Genomic DNA, 17,841 nt, shown 5'->3' with positions numbered 1-17,841 from the left:
TATTTGTCTCACGATTCAGCAGCCTGTACAAGATGCATGGCACCAGCATCTGTTTCTAGTGAGGACCTCAGGAAATATTCAATCATGGTGGAAGGGGAAGGGGAGCCTGCATGTCACATGATGAGAGAGGACATGAGAGAAAGAGTAGGTGTCAGGCTCCTTGTAGCAATCAGATGTCATGGGAACTAATAGAGTGAGAACTCACTCATTAACTCAGGGACAGCACCAAATCATTCATGTGGGTTCTTCTCCCCCATGACTGAAACACCTCCTCCCATGCACCACCTCCAACATTGGGTCAAATTCCAGCGTGAGACGCGAAGTGCCAAGCATCCAAACTATATCAGCAAAAAAGTTTCAGAAATAGTATGGAGAATTCCCATATACCTCACATCCAATTTCCCCTGTTTTTAATACCTTACATTTGTATGCTACATTTGTAATAACTACAGTTATGACTCAATATTGATACATTATTATTAAGTCCGAACATTATTCAGATTCCCTTAGTTTTCTTTAAAGTTCTTTTTTTCTATCCTAGGATCCCGTCCAGGATACCACATTATGGTCACTTGTCAGGTCTCCTTAGTCTCCCCTTGTCTGGGACAGTTTCTTCCAAATTTCCTTGTTTTTGATTACCTTGATCATCTTGAGAACTGGCCAAATATTGTGGAGAATTTTCCTGAATTTGGGTTTGCTGATGGTTTTGTCATGATTAAAATGGGATTATGGGTTTGGTGTAGGAATGCCACAAAAGTAAAATGCTCTTCTGATTACATCATACCAAGAGTACTTGCTACCAACATGATTTAGCACTGTTGATGTTAACATTGATTGCCTGACTTGAGGTGGAGTTTTTTTCATGTTTCTCTATTGGAAAGTTACACTTTTCCCCTCTTTTCCTTATTGTATTCTTTGAAGGAAGTCCCCATGCTCAATGCTCAGCCCATCCTTATGGGTTTGGTAATTATTCTCCAACTTTTTGAGGCAGGAGTGCTTATATGAATTATTTGAAATTATTTGGAATTTAAACAGAAAGTTTATGTATTATCCCTCACTTTTTAGTAGTTTAACCAATCATTTAGATTTGTATGTGATCTTGGTTATTTATTTTATACTTTGGGTTTAATCCAATACTTTTTATTGTTGTTACTCAAATTTTTCCAGCTTTGTTTGACCATTGGTAGTTCTTTCAGTTGGCCCCTGTGTCCCTTTGAAATATCTTCATTACTGTGAGGTTTTTGTTCTGTTTCATTTTGGGGATTGGTCTTTCTGTTTGTTTTTTCATTTGTTTTTAGCATGTACATACTTTCTTGTACTACAAAATGTTCCAGGAAAGAAATAATTACATTTTTGAAAGTGCCAACATAAACTTAATAATCTGGAGCAACTTGTTACTAAGGTCGGGACCATGTGTTTGCCTTCCTTAGCAAGCAATCTTTCCTCAATTTAATGCATATAGATAACACTCCTAACTCAGTCCTGATATTTTGATAAAAGAGCTAATTATAACAAGTGCCATAAGTAATCTGAATTGACATTAGAGATAGTAACAGTGTGTTTTATTTGCCTCAATGTGCCCTAAGGAAAGGTGATTGATTAAAAAAATTTTTTTTAAGTTTTGCTTCATTCTATAATGACATGATTGTTTCTGCTACACTAGATATCCTCAGAACAAGCAGTTTTCATGGGAGGATGAAAGACTTTTAGAATCCAAGAAGATTCTGTCTCATTGCCTTTTTTTATATCATATCTGTTAGAATTTACAGTTTTAATCAGGTAATACTCCTGGGAAGTAAAAGTTGCATGAAGGAAGAGAACATTAATAGATTTCTTCAAACAATAATATGAAATTATTCCAGTAGTGTTATAATAAAGGGAGTTCTAACAGAAACACCTGGATATGCAATGTATCATTAACAAGTTATTCATGTAACTAAAGATCAGGTTAATTGCTTATCAAATATAATTCCAACTATTCTCTAAAATAAAAAATGAGAGATCCGTGAAGTGAAACATTTGCATAGTTCAAATCAAGGGACAAAGATGAAGGGATTCTCTATTATTTTGGTATGAAAACTCTTATTTTCTCTACAATCTGACTTATTTTCAATTTCCTACACAGTATTATTCTATGTCATTTTACATGTGAAATAATTAACTCTCAATCACCTAATCTAGCTATTTTCATGACATACATAGCTCTGTCTTCTTTTAACTCCACGTCACCTTTTATCTTCCTGTTGTTTTTGTATAGAAATATTTGGAATAGGAAAAACAAATTTTTTAATACAGAAGACTTGTCTCTCAAGCCATTTGCTTGAGAAAGCTAAGAGTTTTAAGTAACCATCTCCCAATGAGAAAATTAGTCTTTGTGAGTACTTTTTTACAACTCAGACTCCTTCCTTCCTTCCTTCCTTCCGTCCTTCCTCCCTCGTTTCCTCCTTTCCTTCCTTCCTTCGTTCCTTCTTTCCCTCCTTCCTTCCTTCCTTACTCTCTCCCTCCCTCCTTCTGTTTCTTCTTTTATCCCTTTTCTTTCCTTCCCACCTGCTCCCTCCCTTCCTCCCTTCTTTCTTTCCTTCCTCCCCTCCTTCATTTCTTCCTTCTTCACCGCTTCCTTTATATGCGTGCATATTTATTCAGTACTTACTACTTGCTGAACATTGTTATGGACCCACACTCCATGCATCAGCTAAAATTATCACGAATTTCCCTAGATAGAGCCAGTCATGGAATCAAGTGTGTATTTTGGCTTGAATAGTGATGCACCAAGTACCACATGTAATATCTTTCTCTTGTCTTTGCTGCTAAGTTCACTTTCTGATTATTGTTGCTTATTTGTAAATATTTTCTCATCTTCCATGAAGCTCCACTGTTACAGACATTGTTGTGCTTTGCTAAACTCACAAAATATGGTTCAGGATGAAACACCTTCTTTTCCAAGGTAGATCCAAAATGTTGTGCCTTCTGTATCACCTGAAATTCTTTATCTATCCTGGATGGCATTAGGTCATTTTATGAAGTAAGATCATAGAAACCTCTTTCTCAAGTCTTGGAATTGATGGGTCTGTATAACACATTTCCCCAAGGCAGAAGATAGAGTTCTCAGACTCTGTTAATACCTATGATTCCTTGTGCCTTCTTTTCACCTCTTAGCAGCCATGACCAATTTCTGTGCCTCTTACACAAAATCACAAATGCAGTCCCAGCCTTTTGTGGGGTAACTCATTGGTAAGGAAATTTCTGAGAATTGGCTTTGTGGCAAGAATGTAAATTTCCACTGTCTCTTCTGTGTCACATAAGTGATTTGCATGATTAAAAATGTTTGGTTCCGTATTTCTATTTTCATCCAGAGGGATAAAAATATGTCTGATCTTGATCAGAATCCACAGAATGAAATCAAACATACAGATCTCCTACTTAAGAATTGGCCTAATCCTGGAATAAAACAAACAAGTCAGGAAAAGGCAAATATGTCCTCTCTCTAGCCCATCACTTGCAATGGAATCCCAAGAGTCTTTAGAAAGAACGATTTCTGATTCTAGCCCACACACCAGTTGAATTTATAATTTTATTTTTTTAATTTTTTTGAGACAGAGTCTCACTGTGTTGTCCAGGCTGGAGTGCAGTGGTATGATCTTGGCTCACTGCAATCTCTGCCTCCTGGGTTCAAGCAATTCTCTGCCTCAGCCTCCCGAGTAGCTGGGATTACAGGCGCCCACCAGCACACCCAGCTAATTTTTGTATTTTTAGTAGAGATGGGGTTTCACTATCTTGACCAGGCTGGTCTTGAACTCCTGACCTGATGATCCACCCGCCTTGGCCTCCCAAAGTGCTGGGATTAGTGGCATGAGCCACTGCACCTGATGAATTTATAATTTTAGATTAGAGTCTCCTTTGTGTAACCTTTTTCTGTACTATCCATTGAATGACACTAACAAAAAAAAACATCAAAATGCTTTTGTCTGGTAGCTGGGCCCAGACGAAATGGAGCACAGAAGCAGCAATGTCATAGCTAATAGGAAGTGATATGGCTTATTTTCTCCATAAATAAAAGATAAAAGGAAGAATAGAATGTATTCACATTTTAGAAGTTTTAGTTTCATATACACAGTAGTAAAGAAATGGGAAGTTATAAAAGTTGAGACTCGTATATTGAATTAACATTTATCGAATATTTAATACATTCCTATACTACACTAGGTGCTGGGGACACAAAAATTTCAACGTAAAAATAAAACACAATCCTGACTGTAATGTGATGTGCATTACTAGAATTTATGAATTTTTGTATCTAAATTTAAATTGCAATGTTATGCTGTATATATTTTAAATTTCAGCATGTTTTTCTTCCAGATATGATTAATATCTCTCTTAATATTTGTTTACTCTTGATGTCTTTAGGAGATAGTCAACTTCAACTGTCGGAAACTGGTGGCTACAATGCCTTTATTTGCTAATGCGGATCCTAATTTTGTGACTGCCATGCTGAGCAAGTTGAGATTTGAGGTGTTTCAACCTGGAGATTATATCATACGAGAAGGAGCCGTGGGTAAAAAAATGTATTTCATTCAACACGGTGTTGCTGGTGTCATTACAAAATCCAGTAAAGAAATGAAGCTGACAGATGGCTCTTACTTTGGAGGTGAGTAAAAAAGATGCAACTAAGATGAAATCTAAACTGCTTAAGATTTGTATCTTTAAGAATTTTGGAGATGTCAGCATATCAGTTTTTTGGTTTTGAATGTAAACTTGTATGTGAATCCTGATAAAAGTGTCTGTAACAGTGTTTTCACATTTCAGAGTCACAGGCTCAATGTGTGTGCATTTACTACTACATTGGTTGAGATATTATTTCAACCTCTTTATCTGGAACCAAATAATAGGGGCTTAAGTCAAATGGAAAGTATAATTTGGTGACCTAGATTCCATCCATCCACTAAAATGTTTTGTTTCGTTTTTGTCATCTCCACAAGAGGAGCTGATTCCTCTCCACCATGTTTTGATATGGCCCATAAAATGGGGCAGAAATAATAGAAGAAATGAAAAACTAACAGCTTCCGTTTGATATTCCTACTGCCCAGAAATTGCAAAAATCATTGCTATTCACATATGATTGCCCAGAATTGGCGGAGGATCACTTTCAGGCCTAAGGAAGGCTGCAAAATATAGCCTCTAGTTAGATGGCAATTTACCTTGCTAAAAATTTACGGAAACTAGTATCATTTCTGTATTAGTTCATTTTCTAACTGCTGATAAAGACATACCTGAAACTGGGAACAAAAAGAGGTTTAATTGGACTTAGAGTTCTCCATGGCTGGGGAGGCCTCAGAATCATGGCAGAAGGCAAAAGGTACTTCGTACATGACGGCAGCAAGAGATAATGGGGAAAACGCAAAAGCAGAAACCCCTGATGAACCCATCAGATCTTGTGAGACTTATTCACTATCATGAGAATAGCATGGGAAAGACCCGCCCCCATGATTCAGTTACCTCCCCCTGGGTGCCTCCCATAACATGTGGGAATTCTGGGAGGTACAATTCAAGTTGAGATTTGAATGGGGACACAGCCAAACCATATTAATTTCCAATTTTTATTAAAATTATACATATAAAATACATATATATGTTTCTACACATGTACAAAAAATGCCTAGAAATTGATTTACTGGGTCAAAGACTATTTGATCTTATTTTTAGACTTAGACAAATAACACCAAATTGCTTCTTTGATAAGGGTGCCTGTTTGCTTTGCCAATTCAGTTTTAGTTTTGTCTTGTGTATTAGTCCACTTTCATACTTCTGTAAATACCTGAGACTGCGTAATTTATAAATAGAGATTTAATTAGCTCACAGTTCCACATAGCTGGGGAAGCCTCAGGAAACTTACAATCATGGCAGAAGGTGAAGGAGAGACAAGCAACTTCTTCACAAGCAGCAGGAGAGAGAAAGCACAGGGGAAACTGCCATTTAAACCATCAGAACTCCAGAGAACTCCCTCACCACCATGAGAACAACATGGGGGCACCCATTACCATGATCCACTTCCTACCGCCCTTAACACATGGGGATTACAATTTGAGATGAAATTTGTGGGGGGGACATAGAGCCAAACCATATTATCTTGTTAATTAACAAAAGAACATACCCTAATTATTTGCATTTCTGTTTGCATTTTTGTTATTTCTGGGAGGTTGAAAAGTTTCTTCTTAGAGTTGCTAATTGCTTGGATTTATTTTTTTGTTCCTATTCTTTGCACATTTTTCTACTCTGTTGTTTGCCTTTGTAAATCTAATTTATAGGAATGTTCCAGATATGTATTTTATATGATGCAACTATTTTCTCCTAATTTGTTGCTTGTTTCTTAATTGCGTTTACAATATCTGTCATCATTTTGATCCTCATTATTGTTGATTTAAATCTGCCTATTTTTTTCTTAAGGCATTAAAGATTTTATGTTCTGTAAGTGGGTTTTACACACTGCAAAATAATGGAAATGCTTTTCTTTCTTTTTTTTTTTTTAATGACAGGGTATCTCTCTGTCACCTAGGCTGAAGTGCACTGGCATGATTATGGCTCACTGCAACCTTGCTCTGCAGGCTCAAGTGATTCTCCCACCTCAGCCTCCCTAGTAGTTGGGACCACGGGCATGTGTCCCCATGCCCTGCTTTCCTACTTTTAAATTTTTTGTAGAGATGGGATGTCACCATTTGCCCAGGCTGGTCTCTAACTCCTGGGCTCAAACAATCCTCCTCCCTTGACCTCCCAAATTTCTGTAATTTCTGGAATGAGCCACCACACCTGACTGGAATTGCTTTTCACATTTTTATCTATTTTATTTAGTTTTACTACATTTTATCATAACTACTGTGTTATTATTTTTTATTATTATAATATTTTATTATTATACATATTCTAAATACATTTTTAGTATTAACCCAGCCAAAGTATATTTGTGAGTATAATGTGAAATATTCTGTATTATCCCCCTTTTTTACCCCAAAGAGACAATTTTTCCAAAATAATTAATGAAGGATTTCATCCTTTCTGCTAACTTTTGAAATGATTCCTTAGTAATATGCTGACTTTAAGAAATGTTCCTCATTTACAGCTAAGATATATTTATTAGGAAAATATTTGAATTTTGGTAAGTGCATTTTTTTAACTTGATCAAAATAACCATGAGGTTATAACCCATTAATCTATTATGGCTGAGTGAAACATATTAACTCAAATTAATTAACTTCTTTCACTTCCTGCTCACCAATTAAGAACAATTTTGAAGCTCCATTTTGAAGCTTTCCATTTCTTCCCACTCTTCTTTCTTGTTAAAATGATTCTGTGTTGTCTCATTGGCCCCTTGGCCTTTTGTGTGGGTTATCCTAAGAAAAAAGCAGATTAGGAAAAGCTATGAATCTAACAGGGTCTGCTTCAGAAAGTGCAGAAAATTAATGTTTGAATGAAGGGAAAAAAGAAAGAGAGTATTGAAGTTAGATGGGATAAGAAATGAAAGTATACAGTTGATCTTGAGCAATGTGGAGATTAGGGGTACGAACCACTGCTCTGTCAAAAATCTGCATATAATTTTTGACTCTGCAGAATCTTGACAATAGTAGCCTATTGTTGGCTGGAAGCCTTAACAATAATATAAATAGTCGATTAAAACATATTTTGTATGCTGTATATATTAGATACTCTATTCTTAAAATTAAGTTAGCTAAAGAATATAAAATATTTAAAAATTAATAAGGAAGAGAAAACATATTTACTATTCATCATAATAAATAGATCATCATAATAAATGGATCATCATCAAGGTCTTCATCCTCGTCATTTTTATGTTGAATAGGATGAAGAGGAGAAGGAAGAGAAGGGGTTACTTTTACTATCTTGGGGTGGCAGAGGCAGAAGAAAATCCACCTATCAATGGGCTTGCCTAGTTCAAACCTGTGTTAAGTAGTGAACTGTATATGTACAGGCCAGGTTTGGGGATAAATTTGTAGGAGGAAAAGTCTTTGAGTCAATTTCTGGGGATTTGATGAATATGTAGAAGAAACATTTAAAAAGAATTTTTTGAAGTGTTATTATGCACAAAGACGGGATTTGTGAAGTTGACATATGTTTTGTGAATTCAAAGGAGGTTTTAAATACCTTACAGTTAATTTGGTAATATGACTAAGGTTTTATACAAAGACTGGAATATGTTCCTCCCTGGATTTATGTGGGTTAAACTATTATTACAGTGAATCACATCACTGAATATCCTTGTGTTAAACCATAAGATCATTTCTGAGATAAAAACTATTTTTTCTTGATGTAATATTTCTTTAACATAGTGTGGCATCTCTGTCCATGAGTGAGATTGGTCTATAATGTTGTTGTTATTGGGGTCATTTTTGTGATCCCCTAGATGACTTTGGATATCAGGTTATGCTCAGTTCTTAGAAAGAATAATAAAACTTTTTCAAAAAGTATTCTCTGTTTTAGAGAAGTTTAAACAATCTAGGCATTACCTGTTATTTGAATATTTGTTAGGCTTCACAAATAAAGCCACTTGTGTTTGAATCTCTGTATTTTGTGGTTATTAAAATACTCAGGTTTTCTATTTCTTTAGGAGTAATCATTCAGTTCATCTAATTCAATTGTTTATAATACTGAGTACACATTACTATCTCCTGGAAAGCTTTAAAAAAATTTGATGCCAATGCCAAAAACCTACTCTATATTTTCTCATATAATTGAGTGGAGTTGAAATCCAATCACCAGTATGTTAAAAAAAATCCTCAGATGATTCAAAATAATTTTTAAATTAAAAATAGTTATAGAGACAGAAAGTGAGACAGATGAAGATATTGATATAGATATATGGTTCCCTTTTTACTGTAAAACTTTTATTTCCTTTTTATTACAGGGGCTTTATATTTACACAATTATTGCAAAGATCATACAGATAATTCCAATGTAAACATCTTGCATTACTATGGTATTGTTGGTCAAAACTAATGAACCAACTGTTAAAGTACTGAATAAAGTGCATTTTTCATTGAGATTTTTCCAGTCTTTACTCAATGTCCTTTTTCTGTTCAGAATCTGATACATAATACCACCTGACATTTAGTAGTAATGTCTTCTTTGGCTACTTTTAATCATTAAAGTTTCTTGGAATTTCCTTCTTCTTGATTAATTTGACAGGTTTTTTGCCTCTTTTTTTATTATTATTATACTTTTAAGTTTTAGGGTACATGTGCACAAAGTGCAGGTTTGTTACATATGTATACATGCGTCATGTTGCTGTGCTGCACCCATTAACTAGTCATTTACATTAGGTATATCTCCTAATGCTATCCCTCCCCCTACCCCCACCCCACAACAGTCCCCGGAGTGTAATGTTCCCCTTCCTGTGTCCATGTGTACTCATTGTTCAATTCTCACCTATGAGTGAGAACATGCAGTGTTTGGTTTTTTATCCTTGCGATAGTTTGCTGAGAATGATGGTTTCCAGTTTCATCCATGTCCCTACAAAGGACATGAACTCATCATTTTTTATGGCTGCATAGTATTCCATGGTGTATATGTGCCACATTTTCTTAATCCAGTCTATCATTGATGGACATTTGGGTTGGTTCCAAGTCTTTACTATTGTGAATAGTGTGGCAATAAACATACGTATGCATGTGTCTTTATAGCAGCATGATTTATAATCCTTTGGGTATATACCCAGTAATGGGATGGCTGGGTCAAATGGTATTTCTAGTTCTAGATCGTTGAGGAATCGCCACACTGACTTCCACGTGGTTGAACTAGTTTACAGTCCCACCAACAGTGTAAAAGTGTTCCTATTTCTCCACATCCTCTCCAGCACCTGTTGTTTCCTGACTTTTTAATAATCACCATTCTAACTGGTGTGAGATGGTATCTCATTGTGGTTTTGATTTGCATTTCTCTGATGGCCAGTGATGATGAGCATTTTTTCATGTGCTTTTTGGCTACAGAAATGTCTTCTTTTGAGAAGTGTCTGTTCATATCCTTTGCCCACTTTTTGATGGAATTGTTTGTTTTTTTCTTGTAAATTTGAGTTCATTGTAGATTCTGGATATTAGCCCTTTGTCAGATGAGTAGGTTGCAAAAATTTTCTCCCATTCTGTAGGTTGCCTGTTCACTCTGATGGTAGTTTCTTTTGCTGTGCAGAAGCTCTTTAGTTTAATTAGATCCCATTTGTGAATTTTGGATTTTGTTGCCATTGCTTTTGGTGTTTTAGACATGAAGTCCTTGCCCATGCCTATTTCCTGAATGGTATTGCCTAGGTTTTCTTCTAGGGTTTTTATGGTTTTAGGTCTAACATGTAAGTCTTTAATCCATCTTGAATTAATTTTTGTATAAGGTGTAAGGAAGGGATCCAGTTTCAGCTTTCTACATATGGCTAGCCTGTTTTCCCAGCACCGTTTATTAAATAGGGAATCTTTTCCTCATTGCTTGTTTTTCTCAGGTTTGTCAAAGACAAGATGGTTGTAGATATGCGGCATTATTTCTGAGGGCTCTGTTCTGTTCCATTGATCTATATCTCTGTTTTGGTACCAGTACCATGCTGTTTTGGTTACTGTAGCCTTGTAGTATAGTTTGAAGTCAGGTAGCGTGATGCCTATGGCTTTGTTCTTTAGGCTTAGGATTGACTTGGCCATGCAGGCTCTTTTTTGGTTCCATATGAACTTTAAAGTAGTTTTTTCCAATTCTGTGAAGAAAGTCATTGGTAGCTTGATGGGGATGGCATTGAATCTATACATTACCTTGGGCAGTATGGCCATTTTCAGGATATTGATTCTTCCTACCCATGAGCATGGAATGTTCTTCCATTTGTTTGTATCCTCTTTTATTTCATTGAGCAGTGGTTTGTAGTTCTCCTTGAAGAGGTCCTTCACATCCCTTGTAAGTTGGATTCCTAGGTATTTTATTCTCTTTGAAGCAATTGTGAATGGGAGTTCACTCATGATATGGCTCTCTGTTTGTCTGTGATTGATGTTTAAGAATGCTTGTGATTTTTTTTTTTTTTTTTTTTTTTTTTTTTTTTTTTTTTTTTTTTTTTTGAGACGGAGTCTCGCTCTGTCACCCAGGCTGAAGTGCGGTGGCTCAATCTCGGCTCACTGCAAGCTCCGCCTCCCGGGTTCACGCCATTCTCCTGCCTCAGCCTCTCCGAGTAGCTGGGACTACAGGCGCCCGCCACCACGCCCGGCTAATTTTTTGTATTTTTAGTAGAGACGGGGTTTCACCGTGGTCTCGATCTCCTGACCTCGTGATCCGCCCGCCTCGGCCTCCCAAAGTGCTGGGATTACAAGCGTGAGCCACCGCGCCCGGCCAAGAATGCTTGTGATTTTTGTACATTGATTTTGTATCCTGAGACTTTGCTGAAGTTGCTAATCAGCTTAAGGAGATTTTGGGCTGAGACAATGGGGTTTTCTAGATATACAATCATGTCATCTGCAAACAGGGACAATTTGACTTCCTCTTTTCCTAATTGAGTACCCTTTATTTCCTTCTCCTGCCTGATTGCCCTGGGCCAGAACTTCCAACACTATGTTGAATAGGAGTGGTGAGAGAGGGCATCCCTGTCTTGTGTCAGTTTTCAAATGGAATGCTTCCAGCTTTTGTCCATTCAGTATGATATTGGCTGTGGATTTGTCATAGATAGCTCTTATTATTTTGAGATACGTCCCATCAATACCTAATTTATTGAGAGTTTTTAGCGTGAAGCGTTGTTGAATTTTGTCAAAGGCCTTTTCTGCATCTATTGAGATAATCATGTGGTTTTTGTCTTTGGTGCTGTTTACATGCTGGATTACATTTATTGATTTGCGTATGTTGAACCAGCCTTGCATCCCAAGAATGAAGCCCACTTGATCATGGTGGATAAGCTTTTTGAAGTGCTACTGGATTCGGTTTGCCAGTAATTTATTGAGGATTTTTGCATCAATGTTCATCAAGGATGTTGGTCTAAAATTCTCTTTTTTTGTTGTGTCTCTGCCAGGCTTTGGTATCAGGATGATGCTTGCCTCATAAAATGAGTTAGGGAGGAGTCCCTCTTTTTCTGTTGATTGGAATAGTTTCAGAAGGAATGGTACCAGTTCCTCCTTGTACCTCTGGTAGAATTCAGCTGTGAATCCATCTGGTCCTGGACTTTTTTTGATTGGTAAGCTATTGATTATTGCCACAATTTCAGAGCCTGTTATTGGTCTATTCAGAGATTCAACTTCTTCCTGGTTTAGTCTTGGGAGGGTGTATGTGTTGAGGAATTTATCCATTTCTTCTAGATTTTCTAGTTTATTTGCGTAGAGGTGTTTGTAGTATTCTCTGATGGTAGTTTGTATTTCTGTGGGATTGGTGGTGATATCCCCTTTATCGTTTTTTGTTGCATCTATTTGATTCTTCTCTCTTTTCTTCTTTATTAGTCTTGCTAGCGGTCTATCGATTCTGTTGATCTTTTCAAAAAACCAGCTCCTGGATTCATTAATTTTTTGAAGGGTTTTTTGTGTCTCTATTTCCTTCAGTTCTGCTCTGATTTTAGTTATTTCTTGTCTTCTGCTAGGTTTTGAATGTGTTTGCTCTCGCTTTTCTAGTTCTTTTAACTGTGATATTGGGGTGTCAATTTTGGATCTTTCCTGCTTTCTCTTGTGTGCATTTAGTGCTATAAATTTCCGTACACACACTGCTTTGAATGTGTCCCAGAGATTCTGGTATGTTGTGTCTTTGTTCTCGTTGGTTTCAAAGAATATCTTTATTTCTGCCTTCATTTCATTATGTACCCAGTAGTCATTCAGGAGCAGGTTGTTCAGTTTCCATGTAGTTGAGCGGTTTTGAGTGAGTTTCTTAATCCTGAGTTCTAGTTTGATTGCACTGTGGTCTGAGACAGTTTGTTATAATTTCTGTTCTTTTACATTTGCTGAGGAGTGCTTTACTTCCAATTATGTGGTCAATTTTGGAATAGATGTGGTGTGGTGCTGAAAAGAATGTATATTCTGTTGATTTGGGGTGGAGAGTTCTGTAGATATCTATTAGGTCCGCTTGGTGCAGAGCTGAGTTCAATTCCTGGGTATTCCTTGTTAACTTTCTGTCTCATTGATCTGTCTAATGTTGACAGTGAGGTATTAAAGTCTCCCATTATTATTGTATTGGAGTCTAAGTCCGTTTGTAGGTCACTAAGGACTTGCTTTATGAATCTGGATGCTCCTGTATTGGGTGCGTATATATTTAGGATAGTTAGCTCTTCTTGTTGAATTGATCCCTTTACCATTATGTAATGGCCTTCTTTGTCTCTTTTGATCTTTGTTGGTTTAAAGTCTGTTTTATCAGAGACTAGGATTGCAACCCCTGCCTTTTTTTGTTTTCTATTTGCTTGATAGATCTTCCTCCATCCCTTTATTTTGAGCCTATGTGTGTCTCTGCATGTGAGATGGGTTTCCTGAATATAGCACACTGATGGGTCCTGACTCTTTTTCCAATTTGCCAGTCTGTGTCTTTTAATTGGAGCATTTAGCCCATTTACACTTAAAGTTAATATTGTTATGTGTGAATTTGGTCCTGTCATTGTGATGTTAGCTGGTTATTTTGCTCGTTAGTTGATGCGGTTTCTTCCTAGCCTTGATGGTCTTTACATTTTGGCATGGTTTTGCAGTGGCTGGTACCGGTTGTTCCTTTCCATGTTTAGTGCTTCCTTCAGGAGCTCTTTTAGGGCAAGCCTGGTGGTGACAAAATCTCTCAGCATTTGCTGCTCTGTAAAGTATTTTATTTCTCCTTCACTTATGAAGCTTAGTTTGGCCGGATATGAAATTTTGGGTTGAAAATTCTTTTCTTTAAGAATGTTGAATATCGGCCCCCACTCTCTTCTGGCTTGTAGAGTTTCTGCTGAGAGATCAGCTGTTAGTCTGATGGGCTTCCCTTTGTGGGTAACCCGACCTTTCTCTCTGGCTGCCCTTAACATTTTTTCCTTCATTTCAAGTTTGGTGAATCTGACAATTATGTGTCTTGGGGTTGCTCTTCTCAAGGAGTATCTTTGTGGCGTTCCCTGTATTTCCTGAATCTGGATGTTGGCCTGCTTTGCTAGATTGGGGAAGTTCTCCTGGATAATATCCTGAAGAGTGTTTTCCAACTTGGTTCCATTCTCTCCATCACTTTCAGGTACACCAATCAGACGTAGATTTGGTCTTTTCACATAGTCCCATATTTCTTAGAGGCTTTGTTTGTTTCTTTTTATTCTTTTTTCTCTAAACTTCCCTTCTTGCTTCATTTCATTCATTTTGTCTTCCATCACTGATACCCTTTCTTGCAGTTGATCATATCGGCTCCTGAGCCTTCTGCATTCTTCACTTAGTTCTCGCGCCTTGGCTTTCAGCTCCATCAGCTCCTTTACAGACTTCTCTGCATTGGTTAGTGTCGTTATCCTTTCGTCTAATTTGTTTTCAGTTTTTAACTTCTTTGCCATTGGTTTGAATTTCCTCATGTAACTCGGAATAGTTTGATCATCTGAAGCCTTCTTCTCTCAACTCGTCAGAGTCATTCTCCTTCCAGCTTCGTTCCGTTGCTGGTGAGGAGCTGCATTCCTTTGGAGGAGGAGAGGTGCTCTGCTTTTTAGAGTTTCTGGGTTTTCTGCTCTGATTTTTCCCCATCTGTGGTTTTATCTACTTTTGGTGTTTGATGATGTTGTCGTACAGAAGGGTTTTTGGTGTGGATGTCCCTTCTGTTTGTTAGTTTTCCTTCTAACAGACAGGACCCTCAGCTGCAGGTCTGTTGGAGTTTGCTAGAGGACCACTCCAGACGCTGTTTGCCTGGGTATCAGCAGCAGTGGCTGCAGAACAATGGTGGCTGTAGAACAGCGGATCTTTGTGAACCACAAATGCTGCTGTCTGATCATTCCCCTGGAAGTTTTGTCTCAGAGGAGTACCTGGCCGTGTGAGGTGTCAGTCTGCCCCTATTGGGGGGTGCCTCCCAGTTAGGCTGCTCAGGGGTCAGGGACCCACTTGAGGAGGCAGTCTGCTCATTCTCAGATCTACAGCTGCATGCTGGGAGAGCCACTACTCTCTTCAAAGCTGTCAGACAAGAACATTTAAGTCTGCAGAGGTTCCTGCTGTCTTTTTGTTTGTCTGTGCCCTACCCCCAGAGGTGGAGCCTACAGAGGCAGGCAGGCCTCCTTGAGCTGTGGTGGGCTCCACCCAGTTCGAGCTTCCTGGCTGCTTTGTTTACCTAAGCAAGCCTGGGCAATGGCAGGTGCCCTTCCCCCAGCCTCGCTGCCACCTTGCAGTTTGATCTCAGACTGCCGTGCTAGCAATCAGCAAGACTCCATGGGTGTAGGACCCTCCGAACCAGGTGCGGGATATAATCTCCTGGTGTGCCATTTTTTAAGCCCGTTGGAAAAGCGCAGTATTAGGGTGGGAGTGACCCAACTGTCCAGGTGCCATCTGTCACTGCTTTCTTTGACTAGGAAAGGGAACTCCCTGACCCCTTGCACGTCCCAAGTGAGGCAATGCCTCGCCCTGCTTTGGCTCGCGCACAGTGCGCTGCACCCACTGTCCCGCACCCACTGTCTGGCACTCCCTAGTGAGATGAACCCGGTACCTCAGACGGAAATGCAGAAATCACCTGTCTTCTGCATCGCTCACACTGGGAGCTGTAGACCGGAGCTGTTCCTAATCAGCCATCTTGGCTCCACCGCCTTAATTTGACAGTTTTAAAGACCACTGGTTAAGGTATCTTGTAGAACGTCCCTCAACTGGGATTTGTCTGATGCTCTTCTCTAGATTAGATCAGAGTAATTGTTTTGGGGAAGAAAAACAAGACTTAAAGTACCATTCTCATCACATCATATTGAGAGTGCATGGTATGAACATACCTTATTGCTGTTGATGTTGACCTTAATCATCTAACTTGAGTTAGGGTTTGTCAGACATCTCCATTGTAAAGTTATTTTTTCTTCCCTTCCCATTCCATACTGTACTCTTTGGAAGATAGTCACCATGCAAAACCCACAAGTAAGGAGTGGGGAGTATTGTTCCACTTCCTTAAAGGCCAAGTATGACATAAATAATTTGAAATCATTCTGAACAGGAAATTTACCTATTCTCTTTCATTATTTATTGATTTATACAATCCTTTTTGTATCAGTATGGACACTTGGATATTTATTTTATAATTTGGGTTATAATCCAGTACTACTTTATTAATTTTCTTGCTCAGATTGTTTCATATTTGGCTATTGGGATTTCTTCCAATTAGCCCCTGTGTCCCTTTGTCCTCATTATTGTGGGTAAATTTTTTCTTATTTCCTGTTACCACAATATGCTCCTGGCTCATCTTGAATAGTTCCTATCAGTCTAAAATTATGCATTTCTTCAAGGAGCCTTGGATTCTGTAATTGGAGAATGGTAATTGAAATAAAGATCTGGAAAGCCTTGAGGTGGTGCCGGGTATCACATGGTGAGGGAGCTGAGCATGCTCATGTGGAAGACTAAATTCTTCTTTCTCTTTTTATAAAGCTACCAGTTCTCTCTGATTATAAATCATCTATCCACCAACCCATTAATCCATGAATGGATAAATCAGTTCATAAAGGCAGAGCCCTCATGATCCAGTCAACTCGTAAAGGCTTCACCTCTCAGTACTGCCATATTGGGTATTAAATTTCAAGGAGTTTTGAAGGTGACACATATTCAGACCATAGCAACATCTTTCCCCTAATCTTGATTTTGGGAGAAAGCATCCACCTATCACCATTAAGTATGATGTTAATTGAATAGTTTTTTTTAGATGTTCTTAATCATATTGAGAAAGTTATCCTTTATTACAACTTTTCTAAAAGTTTTTTTAAATCGTGAATGAATGTTGGATATTGTCAAATGTATGTTTTTCTATGCCAAGTCTGTGATCCTATGTTTTTTCTTCTCCAGTTCATCAATGTGGTGAATTGTTTTGATTGATTTTAATTTTAAATGTTGAACCAGCCTTGCATGCCTAAAATAACTTTTATTGCATCAAAATGTGTAAAATGTATTGGATTGGATTTGCTAATATTTTGGTCATGATTTTGTCTCTATGAGATATATTATTCTATGCATTTTTATTCATGTAATGTGCTTTCTGATCTTTGTGTTAGGCTGATTCTCACTTCACAGAATGGATTAGAAAGTGCTCCTTCTGTTTCTATTTTCTGGAAAAGATGGTGGAGAATTGATATTATTTCTTCCTTAAATATTTGTAGAATTTACTGGTGACAACTTTTGGGCCTGGTGATTTATTTTTTGCAAGGTCATAGAATAATTGATGTTGGGAGCAAGCCCCCCAAAATCTGGCCATAAACTGGCCCCAAAACTGGCCATAAACAAAATCTCTGCAGCACTGTAACATGTTCATAATGGCCCTAACGCCCAAGCTGGAAGTTTGTGGGTTTACGGGAATGAGGGCAAGGAACACCTGGCCCGCCGAGGGTGGAAACTGCTTAAAGCCATTCTTAAGCCACAAACAATAGCATGAGCAATCTGTGTCTTAAGGGCGCGTTCTTGCTGCAGTTAACTAGCCCAACCTATTCCTTTAATTCAGCCCATCTCTTGTTTCCCATAAGGAATACTTTTACTTAATTTAATATCTGTAGAAACAATGCTAATGACCGGTTTGCTATTAATAAATATGTGGGTAAATCTCTGTTCGGGGCTCTCAGCTCTGAAGGCTGTGATTTCCCACATCACGCTTCTATATTTCTGTGTGTTTGTCTTTAATTCTTCTAGCTCCGCTGGGTTACGGTCTCCCTGACCAAGCTGGTCTCAGCAAACAGATCCAATTTCTTTGTGGATATAAAGTTATTTA

General features: G+C 37.9%; 1 protein-coding gene across 1 annotated transcript in view; it reads left to right on the top strand.

The window, feature by feature from the left end:
- The window catches only part of HCN1 (hyperpolarization activated cyclic nucleotide gated potassium channel 1), a 401,400-nt gene that overhangs the window by 347,770 nt on the left and 35,789 nt on the right, over nt 1–17,841 (top strand). The window contains exon 6 of the mRNA XM_032135182.2: nt 4,405–4,645. Within this exon, the coding sequence (XP_031991073.1) occupies nt 4,405–4,645 (241 nt within the window). The remainder of the gene's footprint in view (nt 1–4,404; nt 4,646–17,841) is intronic.

Source organism: Hylobates moloch, unplaced genomic scaffold (assembly GCF_009828535.3).
Source record: "Hylobates moloch isolate HMO894 unplaced genomic scaffold, HMol_V3 SCAFFOLD_17, whole genome shotgun sequence".
NCBI lineage: Eukaryota > Metazoa > Chordata > Mammalia > Primates > Hylobatidae > Hylobates > Hylobates moloch.
Note: the sequence above shows the minus strand (reverse complement) of the source record. Positions and strands in the feature narration are given on the sequence as shown.